This window comes from Lipotes vexillifer, unplaced genomic scaffold (genome assembly GCF_000442215.2).
Source record: "Lipotes vexillifer unplaced genomic scaffold, Lipotes_vexillifer_v1.1 scaffold859, whole genome shotgun sequence".
Lineage (NCBI taxonomy): Eukaryota > Metazoa > Chordata > Mammalia > Artiodactyla > Lipotidae > Lipotes > Lipotes vexillifer.
Window position 1 is genome coordinate 694,244 of NW_006784707.1, and position 23,927 is coordinate 718,170.

General features: G+C 37.5%; 1 protein-coding gene across 1 annotated transcript in view; it reads left to right on the forward strand.

The window, feature by feature from the left end:
* LOC103084048 (serine/threonine-protein kinase MRCK alpha-like) overlaps positions 1-23,927 on the forward strand; it is a 64,818-nt gene that overhangs the window by 14,388 nt on the left and 26,503 nt on the right. The window contains 5 exon segments of the mRNA XM_082931069.1: positions 4,597-4,707; positions 14,528-14,633; positions 16,210-16,222; positions 16,224-16,344; positions 16,950-17,086. Coding sequence (XP_082787195.1) covers positions 4,597-4,707; positions 14,528-14,633; positions 16,210-16,222; positions 16,224-16,344; positions 16,950-17,086 — 488 coding nt within the window.

The following is a 23,927-nucleotide window of genomic DNA, read 5'->3' on the forward strand; positions in this document are numbered from 1 at the left end:
TAGACAAGTGGAACAAAACAGTTCCCAGAAAAAATGTATTAGGAATACTTAATTTATTATAGTGCTAGTAGTGTAGAATAGTGGGAAAAAGACCATTAAAACACAAGCCTTAGAGTGGAGATAGATACTTGCAACACATACAATTAACAAAGGCATATATCCAGAATATGTGAGGAGCCTTATAAATCAATATGAAAAAGACAGTCAACCCAGTGGGAAAGTAGCAAGAAACTTAACAGGCTATTCATAAAAGAGGAAATCCAAATAGACAGTAAACGTATTAAAAGTTCTAAACCTCATGAGATGCCACTAGTTAAAATAAAATGACTATAAAAGCAAATGTTGGTGAGTATTTGAAGAAATATGAACCTGCATATACTATAATTCCATTTCTAGAAATACATCCTACAGGAATGCTTGCACATTTTATGCAAGGAGATACATAGAAGAATGTTTGTAACAGCTAAAACACAAGTGTTCATCAAAGTGTAGAATGAATAAAGAAATTATGTTATGTTAATATAATGGAATACACTATAGTAATAAAAATGAATAAATTATAGCTGCACACAACACCATGAATGAATCTCTCAGCATAATGTTGACTGAAAAAAGCCAGGCACAAAGAAGAACACACTATGAGCAAAATTAAACAATGATTTTTGTGTTAGTCTCAGCCTATTGGTAGTGATGCTCTTGGCTAGGAATGCCTGGGGCACTCACCTGGGCCATAGTACTTGTAGTGAGTCCCACAGACATTCCTCTCCACCACCACAGGGGCCATTGTTGTGACTGGACTGAGACTTGTGGTTCTTATTATGATAGCAGGTTGTGTTTCAGTAAAAACTATCAGGGAACTTTGAGGAACAGGATTGATCACTCACAGGTCCTGGAGGGTACATGGCATACCCAGTGGCCACACAATGAGGTGGCAGGTAGAGAGAATGGGAGAGAAAGTGGACCCAGGGCTCTGCTTTTCTTTCTTTTTTTTTTTTTTAACATCTTTATTGGAGTATAATTGCTTTACAATGGTGTGTTAGTTTCTGCTTTTAACAAAGTGAATCAGTTATACATATGTTCTCATATCTCTTCCCTCTTGCATCTCCCTCCCTCCCACCCTCCCAATCCCACCCCTCTAGGTGGTCACAAACCACCGAGCTGATCTCCCTGTGCTATGTGGCTGCTTCCCACTAGCTATCTATTTTACGTTTGGTAGTGTATATATGTCCATGCCACTCTCTCACTTTGTCACAGCTTACCTTTCCCCCTCCCCATATCCTCAAGTCCATTCTCTAGTAGGTCTGTGTCTTTATTCCCGCCTTACCCCTAGGTTTTCATGACATTTTTAAAGTTTTTTTCTTAGATTCCATATATATGTGTTAGCATACAGTATTTGTTTTTCTCTTTCTGACTTACTTCACTCTGTATGACAGACTCTAGGTCCATCCACCTCACTACAAATCAGGGCTCTGCTTTTGTTAGGATGGAGGGTAGGGTGTCTCGGGTTTCAGGGTTTCACTCTTTATTGTCTAATTTAAATCTTAAGAGCAGGATTCAGCGCATGGGAAGGGTTAAACTGGTCACTCAAGTGGTCAGTTATCTAGGTTGCTGAGGGCTTTCTGAAAGGGAAACTTCATGGTTGGGGGTGACTTAACTCCTTATGTGGTTGTTATGCTGGTAGCTGTGTCATAGGCAGGCAAGATGTTTATTCACGAAGGATGTCTTTTGTAATGGATGTCTCAGCAATCCAAAGTTTAATGTCATGCACTTACACTACAATCCAAAGTTTAATGTCAGGCACTTACACTACAATAGTGACACTACAATAGTGTTTAGGGATGCAGACTTAATGTGCTAAAATTCTAAACAAATGCAAAGAGATGATCAAAGGTAGTTTCCTTTGGGGAAGGAAGGCAGAGGGGCTTCTTTTACCATAGGTGATATTTCCCTGGTTGTTTGCATCATAATAATTAATTAACATTATATATTTGAGTTATGCCCTTTTTCCATTTAGTTGCTACACCTCACACTGAAAATCTAATTTGCAAAAAAACAAAAAAGGAGAGAGAGAGAGGATGTAAACAGACTAGCTGGTGAAGTAGAGGGTAGTGATTGTGAAGGATGTGGCTGTGGTCTGAGGGTGGCATATGGAGAAGGCAGCTAATGGAGGTGGGAAGACTTGAGTTTCAGTTATGCCAGGCATTGTGCTGAGAGTTGCACACGCACGGTGGATGAGGACTCTGCCCCAGTGAGGCTCATGGCCCTACCAGGAAACACGTCTATTAGCAGTAGGCAAATCTTGCTGGGTTTAAAGTTCCAACCTGCAGTGTTAGCCTCAAGTATTTTGTTGGGAGACTTGTTGATCTCTAAAGTATTAGCCACATAGAAAATTGTACCAGGAATCAATCCAAAAGCAGACTTTTAAATTTGTCACACCAAAAAAAAAAAGAAAAAATTAATCAAATGTTGTATGAATAGTACACCGTATTTCATTACAGTGGTCCCATGAATTAACAATGGAAGATACTGAGAAAATGAACTGGGCATTTGGGAATTTAAGCCACATGTCTGATGCCACCTAGAAATAAAAGCAAGCTTAAGAAGTAATTTACTAACCAAAGCTTTTTGCTTTGCTTATCACTTATTATTTCTGTTCCTTATTATTTGACCTTATTCTCTAAAGAGAGTTTATTCTGTTAGCCAAAAAACATGCTCATACAAATCCATAGGACTTTTTAAGAGTCTATGACTAAGGTGTGCTCAGGGCTGTGTTAGCTTTTCTATAATCTCTACCAGCTCCCCCCACCCCTAAACCCCAGGTACAATTGCTATCACCACCACATCCATCTCATGTATATTACATATTATGTGTAAAGAAAATAGCAAAACACTATTTTTATTCTCTAGAACCATATGAAGTACCATATGGAGTGTATTCAACTCCAGGAGGGCTGCCCTATAGATTCCTCTAATCTTCTGATTGACCCTCTCTTATATAGAAATTCTGGAGCTGCCTCTGCATTTTGTTTAAGAAACTTTATAACTTTGGAAATCACTAAATTATGCACTATAGTGTAACAGGGAAGAGCAAATTCTGACTCTATGATTCTGTTTCTTTAACATTTGCTTTTCATTGCTTTTGTTATTGTTACAATCACTGTCCTGCCACAGGGAACTCTGCCCCTCTGCCTGACTGTTAAACTAAAAAGCCTTTGTTCACCTCACAGACATTCTGAACTTGCCCACCTGTGAATTGCTACAGAAAAGAAGAAATTAACACATCCCCTCCCCAATGCCGGCCAAGTGAGCAGGAGATATTTTGCAAGATAACTGGCCTTTTCACTTTACTTCCTCACCTCCTCCCCCTCTCTGTTCTATAAAAGAAACTGGCATCCAGACCCCATAAGATGGGCTTTTTGGGTACACTAGTCTGCCATTTTCTCAGTCTGATGGCTTTCTGAGTACAGTCCTTATTCCTTGCCTCAGCACTTTGTCTCCCAATTTACTGGCCTGTCATGTGGCCAGCAGACTTGGTAACAATATGATCTTCCAAACTAAAGTTTAAAAATTTCTAAACATAAAAGATGGTGACCCCTGAGTGCCAGTATTTCTACACTGTGAAATAAGCAGGGGTTTTCATTTGTACCATTAGTCACAATTATTAATCAAAATGATTAGTTTCTTTTACTTTCATTTAATGCCTAATCTTGTGTGGGAGAGGAAAAATTCTTGTCTACCTTCTTTGGGTCTCTGGCTGGGCCTAAGACTTAAATTGACATAAGACAGATTAACAGGAGAAAAGCATACACATTTTATTGAATTTTTACATGTACATGGGAGCCTTCCCAAGAGAAAGAAGACCTGAAGTGACCAGAGTAAGAAGCTTTTACACTTTTTAGTCAAAGAAACAGTAAATTTGTGAAGAATTAATAGACAAAGTGGTTTGGGTTATGGGTAATGAATGGTGAAGTAACAAGGAAGATATGGATTAGTTTAACAAGGTTTGTTTATGCAGCCTTCATGGCCTTAAATTTGCTGTGTCTGGTGATAAGAATGTCTTCCCTCCTCCTGGTACAGGGAGGGTGCCTTTCAGAGGGAAGGTTTATACCTTGCGTTTAGGAGGACAAAGGAGGGTCACAGTGTCCTTGCATGGCTGTTTCTCAAGTATTTTAATTCAAGTAATTAATATGTCAAAGTGGCATATTTTGGGATGATATATTCTGAATCTTTTTACTAGGTACCCTCAGGGATAGAATTCCTATCTTTAGTTTCTAGCTCATTTCTCTATTACCCACTGTGGATGAAATCTACCTGCTCAATTTTTTTTTTTTTTGTCATGGTACCTCCACACGGAATGGAATGATGGATGTGAAACAGCACCTGCTAAAGAGAAGGTGCAGGTGGGAACAGCTGTGTCCACTATTGAAGTATTTGGCTATGGTTTTGTAGGTTGACATATTTCTAACAAATATACTAAAAAAAGAGTTTTGTCACCCATTATTGGGAAGCACTGTAATGTTCACGACTTCCGTTAAGAGTCCTGAATTCTTCACAGTGATCTCTTAAATTTTTGTTTTCCCTAACTTGTTTTCCTAGGCTGATCCAGTTGAGAACATATTTGAACAGAATCTAAATATCAAGTTTTACATCAGTTCCAGATCCACATCTCCATCCTCATACAGTGGAGACGAAGCAGACCCGGTGAAGGTGCCTCTCTGGGGTAGCTTTGCTTCAGAACTTTTCACTTGTAACAAACAAAGGGAGACTGAATCCCATTCAGAAACATTGCTGTTTCTCCCCTAATCAGATGCATTGCTTAGGAAGAGTCTATAGAGAATATTAAGTTTAACTGATAACACAGGAAGATTTGAAATTCAAATGAGAAAACTGCTCCTGAAAATCAGTGAAAAAAGAAAAAATTCTACCTGTGCTTGAACAAAGAACTTAATGATGGGGTCTACTATGAAGTAAGGATTTAAAAGAGCAGTGAGCAGAGTTAGGTGAATGATGAAATGGTCAGTAAAACTTGTGGTACAAAGCATGAGGGGACATGTTCTGGCAGGGAAAATGTTCTTGTTATTTGCATTGTTTTAATTAACATTACAGAGTCATGCTATAACAGGAATATTTTACACAATCATATCATAACATCAGTCTGGTATTATGTAAGGCATAAAAATACATTTGCTAAACAGACTCACAGACTTCGAAAACAAACTTATGGTTGCCAAAGGGGAAACATGGGGGGGAGGGATAAACTAGGAGTTTGCAATTAACAAATACACACTAGTATATATAAAATAGATAATCAACAAAGACCTCCTTTATAGCACAAGGACCTCTACTCAGTATTCTGTAATAACCTATATGGAAAAGAATATGAAAAACAATGGATATGTTTATATGTATAAATGAATCACTTTGCTGTACACGTGGAACTAACACAACATTGTAAATCAACTATAAAATAAAATAAAATAAAATAACAAAAAATACAAATAACCCTCAGAGGCCATCCATCATGCAAAGAAACACAAACAAAAACAAAACAAAGAAATACATTTGCGACTGCACTTAAAATTAAAGATAATTTCATATCTCCTATATAATGGGACATAAAACAACTATTTGCCCTTCATGTTAATCAGAGAGCTTGACTCTCTGCAAAAGAAAATGTTTCCTCAAGTGAAAGGGTTTGGTTTCTCCTAGCTCATATTCTCCCTCTTCAAAAATGCTATTCCCTGGGCTTCCCTGGTGGCGCAGGGGTTGAGAATCCGCCTGCCGATGCAGGGGACACGGGTTCGTGCCCCGGTCCAGGAAGATCCCACATGCCGCGGAGCGGCTGGGCCCGTGAGCCACGGCCGCTGAGCCTGTGCGTTCAGAGCCTGTGCTCCGTAGCGGGAGAGGGCACAGCAGTGAAATACCGCAAAATAAATAAATAAATAAATAAATAAAAATGCTATTCCCTTCCTTCTCTGCATCTCATTCACCCTGAATAATCTGGGCAGGGTTCTTTGCTGCCCACTTTGGAATCCTGGAGGCTAGATGGAGAGTTCTTCTGGAGACATGTGGTCTGCTTTGGAAAATTTCAGTGTGGTTTATAGCCAGGCCAGACCTTGTTTTCAAATTCTGCTCAGAGCCTCTAAAACTTTGATAACACTTTTATTTTATTGTTTTAAATTTTTAATGATAAAATATTTCCATCAGGGAAGAAGGTACAAGGAAAAATCTATCACAAGCCCATATATCTACTACCCACAAATTTAGCAAAACATTTGCCTTTTTTTTTTTTGCGGTTCGCGGGCCTCTCACTGTTGGGGCCTCTCCCGTTGTGGAGCACAGGCTCCAGATGCGCAGGCTCAGCGGCCATGGCTCATGGGCCCAGCCGCTCCGCGGCATGTGGGATTCTCCTGGACCAGGGCACGAACCGGTGTCCCCTGCATCGGCAGGCTGACTCTCAACCACTGTGCTACCAGGGAAGCCCAGTTTGCCATTTTTGATTCAGATAAAAAGAAAATTAAGCCGATACTGAACAGTTGAGCCCATCTAACTTCATTCTTCTTTTTCCTGGGACGTGATTGAATATTCTGAAATGGTGTGCATTCTTCCCTTCACCTTCTTATATTTTATATCATAAGCATGTAACCTTCAAGTTCACAGGATTTCTTGGTCTGCTTAAAACACACAAATATTATCCCTATTGTTTTACAACTTATTATTTTCACACTATTTATTCATGTCAAAACAGTTCATTAATTTTAACTGCTGTGTGGTATTCCAGTGTATAAATATATTTGGATTTACATAACCACACTCCTTTTGATCGGTTGATGACTTTTTTTCCTTGTTACAATTTCTCTATTATAATGAGCCTGTTGGGACCCACTTGTCTATATACATATGGGAGAATTTGTTAGTTATTGGGTGGTGAAATGCATATTTTCAATGTAAAATTTTGCCAACTGATGGCTTAATTTTTTTGAAACAATCACAAATTTTACAGAAATATTTCAAGTAGAGTATAAATTTATTTTTCTAGACTATCTGAAAGTTGTCATTTGATTTTCCATCACCTTGAGTTCTTTATCTTGTACTCTGACCAATAAGAATATTCTCCTAAATCTTATATAATACAACCATCTCACTAACATTGATGCATTACTATCATCTAATCCTCAGACCACTTCAGGTGTCACCAACTGTCCCCATGTGTCCATTATAGCAAAAGGATGCAGTTCAAAATTATACTTTGCTTTTGGTTGTCATCTCTCATTAGTCTCTTTCCATATAGAAGAGTTTCTTAGTCTTCCTTTTACTTCATTACCTTGATTCTCTTGAAAGTCACAGGCTGGTGTAGAATAGAATGTCTCCCTTTTTATACAAGTGTTTCCTCAAGACTTGATTCAGGTTATGCATCTTTGTTAAGAATATCACAGAAGTGATACTGTGGTCTTCTCATTGTATCCTATAAGGTGGTATATGATTTTGATTTATTCCATTATTGATGTTTACTTTGACCTCTGCACTAAGGTGAGATTTTTCCAGGCCTCTCCACAGTGAAATTACCTTTTCTCCTTTGTAATTAATAAGTACTTTGTAGAGGGGTAATCTGAAATGGTAAGTACCCCATTTCTCACCAAACTCACCAAATTTATTTATATCTGTATGGACACGTAGTTTTTAAAATTTTATCCATGGCTTATAATTCATTATAGTCTTAATTTATTCTGGTGTTTAAATGGTTGTACAGCTCATCTGTTTTTTCCCAGCCCTAGATTTAGCCATTTCTCCAAGGCACTCTGATTGCTTTTAGTGGAAAATGGTATTTAGAAGTCAATATCTGGGTGTTAGGTGTACTTATTGCTATTGGGGTATCAGTATTATTGGATAGAGATGGAGAAAAATATATTATATATCAGTCTCTCTATATGTATCTATTTATCATCTATTTGTCCATCTATTATCTCTACCTACCTAGCTGTCTACTTACTTACCTATAAAAACTATGAGTTCATACACATATTCATACCTCTAATTTTAATCCAACATTATATGGTTCATTCTGGTTTTCTCTTTCCATATTTGTAGCTCCTTTCTGTGATAGTGAGAAACTTGCCTTTTATTATTCTCAATATGCTTATTATTTGAGTGACTCTGTTCTCTGTGACCAATCTGCTATCTCTGCAGCTAACCCATCACTTCTCACACTACATGGGCTGTGTGTCCCCACCTTAATTTACCCTCCATGTGTACAGTCTTCTTACCTTGCTGGGCAATAGAGTCTTTAAAAACCAATTTCCACTCTCACTTAGCAGCATGTAAGAATTCTCATTTTGTTATACCCATGTCAATCCTTGCTGCTATTAGACATTTGAAATTTTGTAGTTCTGATGAAGTGGTGTCTTATTATTGCTTTCATTTTGTCATGCAGAGATTTTTAATTCTAATTACTAAAATTTATCAGTCTTTCCTTTTATTGCTTGAGCTTTTTAATTGTTTTCTAAGAAATACATTTCTATAGTATCCTTCTGTCCCCAAAGGTTTGAAAAGATTTAAAGTTTTGCTTTTTTTGCATTTAGGTCCTTAAATCACCAGGGAATTATATCTTTGTTTTCTATGAAGTAGGAATCTAACTTTTGCCTTCTGATGCCATGGAAGTTAGTTGTCCAAGTACCATTCATTGACTAGTCTATCTTTTCCCTAATAATTTGTAGTGTCACTTCTGTCACATATGAGCTATTTTTACTTATTTATTTTGTTGTAAAATATACATAACATGAAATTTTCTGTTTATTCATTTTAAGTGTAGAGTTCAGTGGCATAAATTACTTTCACAATGTTCTGCAAACATCACCATTACAGTATTTATTTCTCAAACTTTTCTATATCCCCAAACAGAAGTAAGTTTTATCCTCATTAAACAATAACTTTTCATTTCCCCTCCCTTCAGTCCCTGGTAAACTCTGAAGTACTTTGTGTCTCTATGAATTTGCCTATTCTATACATTTTATATAAGTAGAATCATACAACATTTGCCCCTTTTTGTCTGGCTAATTTCACTTAACATAATATCTTCACATTTCATCTATGTTATAACATGCGTCAGAATTTCAATCCTTTTTAAGGCAAAAGAACGGACAAATAGATCAATGGAATATAATAAAGAGCCCAGAAGCATACAGTGGACCAAAGAGAGTCTCTTCAACAAATGGTGCTGGAACAACTAGACATCCACATGCAAAAATATAAACCTAGACACAGACCTTACACTCTTTATAAAAATTAATTTGAAATGGATTATAAACCTAAATGTAAAATGCAAAACTACAACATAGGAGAAAATCTCATTGACCTTGAGATTGGTAATGAGTTCTTAAATATAAAACCAAAAGCATGATCCACTAAATTATTGATAAGCTGGACTTTATTAAAATTAAAAACCTCTGCTCTGCAAAAGACAATGTCAAGAGACTAAGAAGACTAGCCACAGAAAATATTTGCAAAAGACAAATCTGATAAAGAACTGTTATCCAAAACATACAAAGAACTCTTAAAACTGTGCAACAAGAAAACAAACAATCCTGCAATTTAGCACCTTGATATTTACCAGAGTGAAATGAAAACTTACCTCTACACAAAATCTTGTACATGGATGTATATAGCCACTTTATTTATAATTGCCCAAACTTGGAAGCAACCAAGATGTCCTTCAGTAGGTGACCTGATAAACTGTGATACGTCAAGACAATGGAATATTATTTAGTGATAAAAATAAATGAGTTATGGAGCCATGAAAAGACATAGGAATCTAAAGTGCATCTTACCAAGTGATAGAAGCCAATCTGAAAGGGCTACATTATGTATGATTCCAACTATATGACATTTTAGAAAAGGCAAAACTACATGCTGTAAAAAGATCATGTAGTTTCCAGGGGTTCGGGGTGAGATGATGAACAGGCAGAGTAGAGAGGATTTTTATGAGAGTGAAACTACTCTGTATGGTGCCATAATGATAAACATATGTCATTATACATCTGTCCAAACCCATAGAATGTACAAGGCCAAGAGTAAACCCTAATGTAAACTATGGACTTCGTGTGATTACGATGTGTCTGTGTAGGTTCATCAAGTGTAACAAATGTACAACTATGCTGGGGGATTTTGATAAATGGAGAAGCTATCCTTGTGTGGGGCAGGGGCTGTATGGGAAATATCTGTACTCTCCCCTCAATTTTGTCATGAATCCTAGAGTGTTCTAAAAAAATTATCTCAGTAAAAAAGTCAATTTCTAGTTATTTATTGCTATTATGTAGAAATATGATTAATTTTTGTGTTAATTTTGTGTCATGACTTTGTCAAAGTCATTTAACAGTTCAAGATTACTTTTTCATTGACGTTACTAGGCATTTTCTTTGCAGATAATTAATCATGTCATCTGAAATAAAATAGTTTGATTGCTTTCTGATCTGTATGCCTATTATTTCTTTTTCTTTTTTTTTTAACATCTTTATTGGAGTATAATTGCTTTACACTGTTATGTTAGTTGCTGCTGTATAACAAAGTGAATCAGCTATATATATACATACATCCCCATATCTCCTCCATCTTGCAGCTCCCTCCCTCTCACCCTCCCTATCCCACCTCTCGAAGGCTTCACAGGACCAGATGGCTTCACAGGCAAATTCTATCAAACATTTAGAGAAGAGCTAACACCTATCCTTCTCAAACTCTTCCAAAATATAGCAGAGGGAGGAACACTCCCAAATTCATTCTATGAGGCCACCATCACCCAATACCAAAACCAGACAAAGATATCACAAAGAAAGAAAACTACAGGCCAATATCACTGATGAACATAGATGCAAAAATCCTCAACAAAATACTAGCAAACAGGATCCAACAGAACATTAAAAAGATCATACACCATGATCAAGTGGGGCTTATTCCAGGAATGCAAGGATTCTTCAATATACACAAATCAATCAATGTGATAAACCATATTAACAAATTGAAGGAGAAAAACCATATGATCATCTCAATAGATGCAGAGAAAGCTTTTGACAAAATTCAACACCCATTTATGGTAAAAACCCTCCAGAAAGTAGGCACAGAGGGAACTTACCTCAACATAATAAAGGCCATAGGTGACATACTCACAGCCAGCATCATTCTCAATGGTGAAAACCTGAAACCATTTCCACTAAGATCAGGAAAAAGACAAGGTTGTCCAGTCTCACCACTATTATTCAACATAGCTTTGCAAGCTTTAGTCACAGCAATCAGAGAAGAAAAAGAAATAAAAGGAATCCAAATAGGAAAAGAAGAAGTAAAGCTGTCCCTGTTTGCAGATGACATGATACTATACATAGAAAATCTAAAAGATGCTACCAGAAAACTACTAGAGCTAATCAATGAATTTGGTAAAGTAGCAGGATACAAAATTAATGCACAGAAATCTCTGGCATTCCTATACACTAATGATGAAAAATCTGAAAGAGAAATTAATGAAACCCTCTCATTTACCACTGCAACAAAAAGAATAAAATACCTAGGAATAAACCTACCTAAGGAGACAAAAGACCTGTATGCAGAAAACTATAAGACACTGATGAAAGAAATTAAAGATGAGACAAACAGATGGAGAGATATGCCATGCTCTTGGATTGGAAAAATCAACATTGTGAAAATGATTCTACTTCCCAAAGCAATCTACAGATTCAGTGCAATCCCTATCAAGCTATCAATGGCATTTTTCACAGAACTAGAACAAAAAAACCTCACAATTTATCTGGAAACACAACAGACTTCGAATAGCAAAAGCAATCTTGAGAAAGGAAAACGGAGCTGGAGGAATCAGGCTCCTTGACTTCAGATTATACTACAAAGCTACAGTAATCAAGACAGTATGGTACTGCCTATTATTTCTTATTCTGCCTGAATAGGAAAAGTGGTAGTGGACATCTTTGCCTTGTTTCCATTCTTAGGGGAAAGCATTTGTTTTTTCATCATTAGTGGTAGTGCTTGCCTTAATTTCTTGTAAATGCCTTCATCAGGATAAGGAAGTCTCTTGTATTCCTAGCGTGTTGAGAGTTATCATGAATGGATGTTGAATTTTGTCAAACACATTTTTTGCATCAACTGATATGATAATTTTCCTCCCCTTCAGACTGAAGATAGTCTCTTTTTAAATAAAATAAAATTAAATTGGAGCTAAGGCATCAATAAATTGCCTCTTAGGAGGGATTCTTTATTATATTCATTCTATGAATCCATATGAAAAAGTCTATTTATTGGGATGCATAGTAAAGAGGCATTTTTTTCTTCATAACTTTGAAAATTTGGCAAATGTTCTGAATCTCCTGCATTTACTACCAATTTCTTGTATTTTTTCTCCATGGTATTTGTCATTATTCAAGTCTATATACTTATATGCTCTGCTCAGCTGTGCAGCATCTTCACTTACAATCAAACTTTATTCCCCAGTAACATCTGTAAACATCCAATTCTTTCCATTTCAAAACGTATTTTCTACTATTTCCTTGGAAAGAAAAATTTTATATCATATAGACAGCCAAATTTCATATGCTTTTGAAGTCTAATTTAAGAAATGTAATCTAAGTTACATTTTTAGATTATTAATATTCATAAAATCTTGCTGAACCCTCTATGATTGATTTTAATGTATTTCTACATATTTACGGCCATAAATCCCTTCTACATTTATAAGACAAGCAGTGCAAAGAATCTTTTGAAGATTCTGATCATATATCTACTTAATGAAAGTATCTTTTAAATACGTTTATGATTAATATTCTCCTTTTAATGTAGTCTACATGCACATGCTATGACACACATTTAAAAATAGCCAAATTGATATAAAGTATATGAAGTATACATATATTTTGTTTGTAGAAATTGAAAGCATAGATTTAAATTACTCAAAATATATTTTCAGCTTTGTGAGAATTTTAGTTTTACTGTGTTTTTGTCTAACAAGTATTATTCTTTTGTCTTGAGAAATAATTTAATTCTTATAATTTTAGTGACATAGGTAACTTGCCTATATTTATTTTTATCTCTTTGATTCAGATCAGAGATTCTGCTCAACTACCAGTTCACACACCAATGATAAAGAGAAAGGACTATCATAATAGAATCCTCCTTCCAACTAAGATACTTGATTTAGTTATAAACTTAACAGGTCCTTGAAAAATGAGAATAAGTTAGTTTTGGTCTCTAACCTTTCCCTCCCTCCCTCCCTCCCTCTTTCCTTCCCTCCCTCCCTTTCTCCTTTCCTCCCTTCTTTCTTTTCTTCCTTTTTTCTTGGAGACTTCTGGTTAAACATAGCAGATTCAAAAATGCCTACACTTTCGCTTTCTAATGAAACTTGTTAAACAGACTAAAGAGAGAGAGTAGACAAATAAGTCAACATAGTTTTGAAAGATGGAAGAACCTGAGTGAGGGAGAGCTGAGAAATATGAATGTCAGGTGCTTAGAAATGACTTGCCAAAAAGTCACAAGATAATTAATACTTTGGAAACCTAGAAGGATTCAGGGATTAGGGACACCAAGTCCTTTAGGAGGCAGGGGTGACATGTGGTGCTGAAAAGAGAGGAATAAATTGAAGATCTGAGAAAAAGCAGGTAGCCCCTGTACAGAGTCCGGGCCCATGTCAGGGACTGCAATCTGTCCACGTCATAAATCAGGAAACAGAGACAATGAAGGTGAGAAAATTTCCCAACTAGTATTTGGAGAAACCAGATTTTGTTGTAATTTAGATATTGCTAATTTATGATAACAATAATTTCAGGTCAAAGAGGCATGATACAGAAATGGACAATCCATAGTGGATTTTCAAATTGTTGATAATTTTGTGAAGACCTCTGCAGTTTTATTTGTTGGGGTTTCAGCTAGAAATTTCAGTGTGCCTTCCACCTAGAAAGTGTAATATGGCTTGCTTAATCAGAGTGTTCCAATTCCTGGAGCACATTATTTTTTTTATTGATAATAGAAAATGAAACACATAATTTTCTATAGAGATAAAATTTTAAATTATTCTTTTTCTCCAAAGAAGATATAAAAGCCATATTATTTTTTGTTACCCCTCCCCAGTAAAAATATGTATACATAGGCAATTCTGACTCCATTAATAGTTAAGGAATCATTTGAAGAATTTATCAATCTAGAATTTTTAAATGTTCAGGATATATCAGCTCAAATAAAGGCCAGGCTTTATTTATTTAGTTCCAAATAGTAGTAATGAACATTTGATCACCACTTAAATAATTCTCCTTCTTCTTTTCCTCCTCCTCCCTTCTCTTCTTGGTAATTTTTGGATCCTTTAATCAGTATTTTCCAACTATGAAGTAATTAGGGGCAAGAATCTTAAATGCTGGTAAGAAAAGGGGGAGCTGCTTATCTTGCATATAAAATGATATTTTGGGCAGGGTGGGTTGAAGAAATCACCAGAATCACCTTTTCATAGTTATTTAACCATTGATGTGTGTTTGTTCTCTTCATTTTGTAGCATAAAACCCACAGGTTTTTCCTCACGTCCTTTACCGCTCCCACCAAGTGTTACCAGTGCACATCTCTGATGGTGGGCTTGATAAGACAAGGCTGCACCTGTGAAGGTAAGACCCAAGGAAGGGACACATGGAGTCAGAGCCATAATACTTGTACCTAAGTTTTTTAGTCAACTCGGTGGTTTAGTCAGCTGCCATAACAAAGCACAGAGACTAGGTGGCTTCTAAACACAATCATATATTCCTCACTGGCTGGAAGTCTGAGATCAGGGCACCAGTATGGTCCAGTTCTGGTGAGGACCCTCTTCCAGGTTGCAGACTGCTGACTTCTTGCTGTGTCCTCATGTGGTGGAAGGGGCCAGGGAACCTTTGGGGTCTCTTTTTTAAGGGCATTAATCCCATTCATGAGGGCTCCACCCCCATGACCTCCCAAAGTCTCCACATCCAAATACCCTCACATGGGGATTAGGATTTCAACATGTCAATTTTGAAGGAACACAAACATTCAGTCCACTGCATTTAGTTGGTAAGAAGAAATTTCGTTCTCTTTGAATTGTAGAAGCATGACAGTGAACTGATTACTTTACTAAAAATTCCTCTGAATCTGTTTCATATGAACGGGTAGTCATTGGGAGCATTTGGGGGGGACCTCTGCATTGTGCAGCTCCAAAGAGCCTCATGCCCTCATACCTGTGTGAACAGCACCCCAGGGAGGCATGCTGTGTAGCCTGCAGGCAGGGCCACACTTATTAGGAAAATGTGTTTAATGAAATTTTGTTCTCTGTAGCACTAGTAGAGTATGAGGACGACATTCACCAGCTTATGTGACAGGAAAATGGAATACTATCCTTGAGTTGTAATCCTTTTATTTTACTCAATGAATTTATTACAGTAGATATCGTTGAAAGAAAGAAATATATTTTTGGAAATATCAAACAGTGGATCACAGTGCTACACAGGCACCTCATACGTCATCCTAGGGAACAGACTCTGTACACATTGGTTTCCCCAGCCAGTCCTGTCGAGTGTCCACTCAGGGACTCACAGCTCTGAGCAGGACAACTTTCCTTCCCTCAGCATTGTGACAGTCACAGATGCCTTAACCATAAATGTGTCCTAGCATATTAAAGAAAATAGGATTTTAAATGGGGAATTATGTGCCCATACAATTCTCCTAGGGCAGCAGAGGCAGGCTCTGAGCTGAGCTCCCAGGAGCATCTCCTGCTGCCAGCATTACTCAGTCTCTGCTGAGCCTGGGACAGCTCCACCATTGTCGCAAGAAGATGGTGAATCTGGAAGCTGCCACCACTGCTGCAGCCCTCAGAACCTGCAACTTCTGCCAGAGTCAGGAAAGACCCTGTTGCTGCAGAGTTAAGAGAGCTTCCATCAAATTCAGAAACCACCACTGCAGCTGTGACCTCACACTGCCTCTGTCAAGATCCAAGCCAGTAAAATGGATGTGCTACATCAGGCATCTCTCCCAGCTTGACTCAACTCAAAGTCTCATAGAGAGCTATCTTATTAGTGGAGCTTACATCAGGTCCAAAACTTAGTTCCAAGGGAGTCTGGGAAATGTAGTTTTTAGCATTTCACCTTTACAGTAGTAGACAGAATTGCAATGGGGGTTGAGGGAGTCAAACCATCATATCCCCTACAATCATATCTCTTTATTTCCCTCAAAAAGCATGTGGATTCTCGTCACACAACCTGTGTAGAAAAAGCTCCAAAAACTTGTCCCATGCCTTTTCATCAGAAGAAAGGTGCCTTCTGCCTAGACCCACAGAAAGGCATGGGAACAGCCTATGAAGGCCATGTCTGGGTAAGTGTCAATATTATTGTTTCAGATGAAGTCTTAAAGAGTTTATTAATCACTTTTCACAATGTGTGCACAATATTTTTCAGAAATATTTATGATATGTTATATGATATTAATTATATGCAACTGAAAATCATCTGAAGAATATGGTTTCAGAATAAAGTTTAGGTGTCCCCGATAGGACATTTTCAAATTTCCCATAGTTTTCTGTTTAGACATTACTTTGCAATGAACAAATGCTAAAATCCCTTCTAATGATGTAACTTTGACTTCCGGTCAGTAATAATAAATTATGAAACTAAAAGTGAAAGAATCTTCTCCAGAAATATTTAAAATCTGAGTTGAACTTGAGGCTACCAAAATTGAATTTAATCTTATGTAGAGGCAACGCTGTGACTAGTGTTAATGGAAATTGTACTGATCGTATTTTCACAACCCAAGAATTGTTTAGTCCTCAAAGGAATTATGTTATGTAGTTCTGTTCCAATCTTTAACAAGTGGTAGATTTGTAACACGTTTTATTTTTAATTTTATATGTAATAATTGGGTAGTATTTGATGTTTCAGCTTGGATTGTTTTATTTGTTTTTCGAAAAATAAAAACTAAAGATTCCAAAGAAAGCAGGGATGAAAAAAGGATGGCAGAGGGCATTGGCTCTAGTGTGTGACTTCAAACTCTTCCTGTATGATATGGATGAAGAAGACTCAAAACCCAATGTTGTAGTTAGTCAAGTGATTGACATGAGGTAAGCTTCGAAAGGGAGATTATTTTTTATCGAAAAATCTGGGAATAAAAGTGGTTTCTGAAATTTTTTTTTTTTAACATCTTTATTGGGGTATAATTGCTTTACAATGGTGTGTTAGTTTCTGCTTTATAACAGAGTGAATCAGTTACATATACATATGTTCCCATATCTCTTCCCTCTTTGTCTCCCTCCCTCCCACCCTCCCTATCCCTCCAGACAGCCACAAAGAACCAAGCCGGTTTCCCTGTGCCATGCGGCTGCTTCCCACTGGCTATCTACCTTACGCTTGTTAGTATATATATGTCCATGTCTCTCTCTCGCCCTATCACACCTCACCCTTCCCCCTCCCCATATCCTCAAGTCTGTTCTCCAGTAGGTCTGTGTCTTTATTCCTGTTTTACCCCTAGGTTCTTCATAACATTTTTTTTTCTTAAATTCCATATATATGTGTTAGCATACGGTATTTGTCCTTCTCTTTCTGACTTACTTCACTCTGTATGACAGACTCTAGATCTATCCACCTCATTACAAATAGCTCAATTTCGTTTCTTTTTATGGCTGAGTAATATTCCATTGTATATATGTGCCACATCTTCTTTATCCATTCATCCGACGATGGGCACTTAGGTTGTTTCCATCTCCGGGCTATTGTAAATAGAGCTGCAATGAACATTTTGGTACATGACTCTTTCTGAATTCTGGTTTCCTCAGGGTATATACCTAGTAGTGGGATTGCTGGGTCATATGGTAGTTCTATTTGTAGTTTTTTAAGGAACCTCCATACTGTTCTCCATAGTGGCTGAACCAATTCACATTCCCACCAGCAGTGCAAGAGTGTTCCCTTTTCTCCACACCCTCTCCAGCATTTATTGTTTCTAGATTTTTTGATGATGGCCATTCTGACTGGTGTGAGATGATATCTCATTGTAGTTTTGATTTGCATTTCTCTAATGATTAATGATGTTGAGCATTCTTTCATGTGTTTGTTGGCAGTCTGTATATCTTCTTTGGAGAAATGTCTATTTAGGTCTTCTGCCCATTTTTGGATTGGGTTGTTTATTTTTTTGTTATTGAGCTGCATGAGCTGCCTGTAAATTTTAGAGATTAATCCTTTGTCAGTTGATTCATTTGCAAATATTTTCTCCCATTCTGAGGGCTGTCTTTTGGTCTTGTTTATGGTTTCCTTTGCTGTGCAAAAGCTTTGAAGTTTCATTAGGTCCCATTTGTTTATTTTTGTTTTTATCTCCATTACTCTAGGAGATGGGTCAAGAAGGATCTTGCTGTGATTTATGTCATAGAGTGTTCTGCCTATGTTTTCCTCTAAGAGTTTGATAGTTTCTGGCCTTACATTTAGGTCTTTAATCCATTTTGAGCTTATTTTTGTGTATGGTGTTAGGGAGTGATCTAATCTCATACTTTTACATGTACCTATCCAATTTTCCCAGCACCACTTATTGAAGAGGCTGTCCTTTCTCCACTGTATATTCCTGCCACCTTTATCAAAGATAAGGTGACCATATGTGCATGGGTTTATCTCTGGGCTTTCTATCCTATTCCATTGATCTATCTTTCTGTTTTTGTGCCAGTACCATACTGTCTTGATTACTGTAGCTTTGTAGTATAGTCTGAAGTCAGGCAGCCTGATTCCTCCAGCTCCATTTTTTGTTCTCAAGATTGCTTTGGCTATTCGGGGTCTTTTGTGTTTCCATACAAATTGTGAAATTTTTTGTTCTAGTTCTGTGAAAAATGCCAGTGGTAGTTTGATAGGGATTGCATTGAATCTATAGATTGCTTTGGGAAGTAGAGTCATTTTCACAATGTTGATTCTTCCAATCCAAGAACATGGTATATCTCTCCATCTGTTTGTATCATCTTTAATTTCTTTCATCAGTGTCTTATAATTTTCTGCATACAGGTCTTTTGTCTCCTTAGGTAGGTTTATTCCTAGATATTTTATTCTTTTTGTTGCAATGGTAAATGGGAGTGTTTTCTTGATTTCACTTTCAGATTTTTCATCATTAGTATATAGGAATGCCAGAGATTTCTGTGCATTAATTTTGTATCCTGCTACTTTACCAAATTCATTGATTAGCTCTAGTAGTTTTCTGGTAGCATCTTTAGGATTCTCTATGTAGAGTATCATGTCATCTGCAAACAGTGACAGCTTTACTTCTTCTTTTCCGATTTGGATTCCTTTTATTTCCTTTTCTTCTCTGATTGCTGTGGCTAAAACTTCCAAAACTATGTTGAATAAGAGTGGTGAGAGTGGGCAACCTTGTCTTGTTCCTGACCTTAGTGGAAATGCTTTCAGTTTTTCGCCATTGAGGATGATGTTGGCTGTGGGCTTGTCATATACGGCCTTTATTATATTGAGGAAAGTTCCCTCTACACCTACTTTCTGCAGGGTTTTTATCATAAATGGGTGTTGAATTTTGTCAAAAGCTTTCTCTGCATCTATTGAGATGATCATATGGTTTTTCTCCTTCAATTTGTTAATATGGTTAATCACATTGATAGATTTGCGTATATTGAAGAATCCTTGCATTCCTGGAATAAACCCCACTTGATCATGGTGTATGATCCTTTTAATGTGCTGTTGGATTCTGTTTGCTAGTATTTTGTTGAGGATTTTTGCATCTATGTTCATCAGTGATATTGGCCTGTAGTTTTCTTTCTTTGTGACATCCTTGTCTGGTTTTGGTATCAAGGTGATGGTGGCCTCGTAGAATGAGTTTGGGAGTGTTCCTCCCTCTGCTATATTTTGGAAGAGTTTGAGAAGAATAGGTGTTAGCTCTTCTCTAAATGTTTGATAGAATTCGCCTGTGAAGCCATCTGGTCCTGGGCTTTTGTTTGTTGGAAGATTTTTAATCACAGTTTCAATTTCAGTGTTTGTGATTGGTCTGTTCATATTTTCTATTTCTTCCTGATTCAGTCTTGGCAGTTTGTGCATTTCTAAGAATTTGTCCATTTCTTCCAGATTGTCCATTTTATTGGCATAGAGTTGCTTGTAGTAATCCCTCATGATTTTTTGTATTTCTGCAGTGTCAGTTGTTACTTCTCCTTTTTCATTTCTGATTCTATTGATTTGAGTCTTCTCCCTTATTTTCTTGATGAGTCTGGCTAATGGTTTATCAATTTTGTTAATCTTCTCAAAGAACCAGCTTTTAGTTTTATTGATCTTTGCTATTGTTTCCTTCATTTCTTTTTCATTTATTTCTGATCTGATTTTTATGATTTCTTTCCTTCTGCTAACTCTGGGGTTTTTTTGTTCTTCTTTCTCTAATTGCTTGAGGTGCAAGGTTAGGTTGTTTATTCGAGATGTTTCCTGCTTCTTAAGGTGGGCTTGTATTGCTATAAACTTCCCTCTTAGAACTGCTTTTGCTGCATCCCATAGGTTTTGGGTCGTTGTATCTCCATTGTCATTTGTTTCTAGGTATTTTTTAATTTCCTCTTTGATTTCTTCAGTGATCACTTCGTTACTAAGTAGTGTATTGTTTAGCCTCCATGTGTTTGTATTTTTTACTGCTCTTTTCCTATAATTGATATCTAATCTCATGGCGTTGTGGTCGGAAAAGATACTTGATATAATTTCAATTTTCTTAAATTTACCAAGGCTTGATTTGTGACCCAAGATATGATCTATCCTGGAGAATGTTCCATGAGCACTTGAGAAAAATGTGTATTCTGTTGTTTTTGGATGGAGTGTCCTATAAATATCAATTAAGTCCATCCTGTTTAATGTATCATTTAAAGCTTGTGTTTCCTTATTTATTTTCATTTTGGATGATCTGTCCATTGGTGAAAGTGGGGTGTTGAAGTCCCCTACTATGAATGTGTTACTGTCGATTTCCCCTTTTATGGCTGCTAGTTTTTGCCTTATGTATTGAGGTGCTCCTATGTTGGGTGCATAAATATTTACAATTGTTATATCTTCTTCTTGGATCGATCCCTTAATCATTATGTAGTGTCCTTCTTTGTCTCTTCTGATAGTCCTTATTTTAAAGTCTATTTTGTCTGATATGAGAATTGCTACTCCAGCTTTCTTTTGGTTTCCATTTGCATGGAATATCTTTTTCCATCCCCTTACTTTCAGTCTGTATGTGTCTCTAGGTCTGAAGTGGGTCTCTTGTAGACAGCATATATATGGGTCTTGTTTTTGTATCCATTCAGCCAATCTGTGTCTTTTGGTGGGAGCATTTAGTCCATTTACATTTAAGGTAATTATCGATATGTATGTTCCTATTCCCATTTTCTAAATTGTTTTGGGTTCGTTATTATAGGACTTTTCCTTCTCTTGTGTTTTTGTCTAGAGAAGTTCCTTTAGCATTTGTTGTAAAGCTGGTTTGGTGGTGCTGAACTCTCTCAGCTTTTGCTTGTCTGTAAAGGTTTTAATTTCTCCATCAAATCTGAATGAGATCCTTGCTGGGTAGAGTAATCTTGGTTGCAGGTTTTTCTCCTTCATCACTTTCAGTATGTCCTGCCACTCCCTTCTGGCTTGTAGAGTTTCTGCTGAGAGATCAGCTGTTAACCTTATGGGGATTCCCTTGTGTGTTATTTGTTGTTTTTCCCTTGCTGCTTTTAATATGCTTTCTTTGTATTTAGTTTTTGACAGTTTGATTAATATGTGTCTTGGCGTATTTCTCCTTGAATTTATCCTGTATGGGACTCTCTGTGCTTCCTGGACTTGATTAACGATTTCCTTTCCCATATTAGGGAAGTTTTCAACTATAATCTCTTCAAATATTTTCTCAGTCCCTTTCTTTTTCTCTTCTTCTTCTGGAACCCCTATAATTCGAATGTTGGTGCGTTTAATGTTGTCCCAGAGGTCTCTGAGACTGTCCTCAGTTCTTTTCATTCTTTTTTCTTTATTCTGCTCTGCAGTAGTTATTTCCACTATTTTATCTTCCAGGTCACTTATCCGTTCTTCTGCCTCATTTATTCTGCTATTGATCCCATCTAGAGTATTTTTCATTTCATTTATTGTGTTGTTCATCATTGTCTGTTTCATCTTTATTTCTTCTAGGTCCTTGTTAACTGCTTCTTGCATTTTGTCCATTCTATTTCCAAGATTTTGGATCATCTTTACTATCATTATTCTGAACTCTTTTTCAGGTAGACTGCCTATTTCCTCTTCATTTGTTAGGTCTGGTGGGTTTTTATCCTGCTCCTTCATCTGCTGTGTGTTTTTCTGTCTTCTCATTTTGCTTATCTTACTGTGATTGGGTTCACCTTTTTGCAGGCTGCAAGTTCGTAGCTCCCGTTGTTTTTGATGTCTGTCTCCAGTGGCTAAGGTTGGTTCAGTGCGTTGTGTAGGCTTCCTGGTGGAGGGGACTAGTGGCTGTGTTGTGGTGTATGAGGCTAGATCTTGTCTCTCTAGTGGGCAGGTCCACGTCTGGTGGTGTGTTTTGGGGTGTCTGTGGACTTATTATGATTTTAGGCAGCCTCTCTGCTAGTGGGTGGGGTTGTGTTCCTGTTTTGCTATATGGTTGGCATAGGTTGTCCAGCACTGTAGCTTGCTGGTCGTTGAGCGAAGCTGGGTGCTGGTGTTGAGATGGAGATCTCTGGGAGATTTTCGCCGTTTGATATTATGTGGGGCTGGGAGGTCTCTTCTTGACGAGTGTTCTGAAGTTGGCTCTCCCACCTCAGAGGCAGAGTCCTGACTCCTGGCTGGAGCAGCAAGAGCCTTTCATCCACTCGGCTCAGAATAAAAGGGAGAGAAAGTAGAGAGAATTAGTATAAGTAGGAGGAAATAGGAAAGAAAGAAAGAAAGAAAGAAAGAGAGGAGGGAAGGAAGGAAGGAGGGAAGGAAGAAAGAAAGAAAGAAGAAAAGAAAGGAAGAAGGCAAGAAGGAAAGAAAGGAGGGAGGGAGGGAGGAGGGAAGGAAGGAAGGAATGAGGGAAGGAAGGAAAAAATACAGAAAGAAAGAAGATACAGTAAAATAAAATAAAGTATAATAAAGTTATTGAATTAAAAAAATAATTATTTAGAGGAAAAAAAAAAGGGAAGGATAGAACCTTAGGACAAATGGTGGAAGCAAAGTTATAGAGACAAAATCTTACATAGAAGCATACACATATACCCTCACAAAAAGAGGTAAAGTGGAAAAAATCATAAAACTTGCTCTCCAAGTCCACCTCCTCAATTTGGGACGATTCGTTGTCTCAAAAAGGGAAGGAAGGAAGGAAAGATAGAAAGAAGGTAAAGTATAACAGAGTTCTTTAAATTAAAATTAATTATTAAGAAAAAAATTAAAAAAAAAAATGGTCGGATAGAACGCTGGGACAAATGGTGGAAGCAAACCTATACAGACAAGATCTCACACAGAAGCATACACATACACATTCACAAAAAGAGGAAAAGGGGAAAAAATCATAGATCTTGCTCTAGAAGTCCGCCTCCTCAATTTGGGATGATTCGCTGTCTATTCATGTATTCCACAGAGGCAGGGTACATCAAATTGATTGTGTAGCTTTAATCCGCTGTTTCTGAGGCTGCTGGGAGAGATTTCCCTTTTTCTTCTTTGTTCTCACAGCTCACAGGGGCTCAGCTTTCGACTTGGCCCTGCCTCTGCGTGTAGGTCGCTGGAGGGCGTCTGCTTTTTGCTCAGACAGGACGGCGTTAAAGGAGCCGCTGACTCGGGGGCTCTGGCGCTCTCAGGCCGGGGGCAGGGAGGGGCACGGAGTGCGGAGCGGTCCTGCGGCGGCAGAAGTCGGCGTGACGTTGCCCCAGCCTGAGGCCCGCCGTGTGTTCTCCCTGAGAAATTGTCCCTGGATCCCGGGAACCTGGCAGTGGCGGGCTGCACAGGCTCCCCGGAAGAGGGGTGGGGGCAGTGACCTGTGCT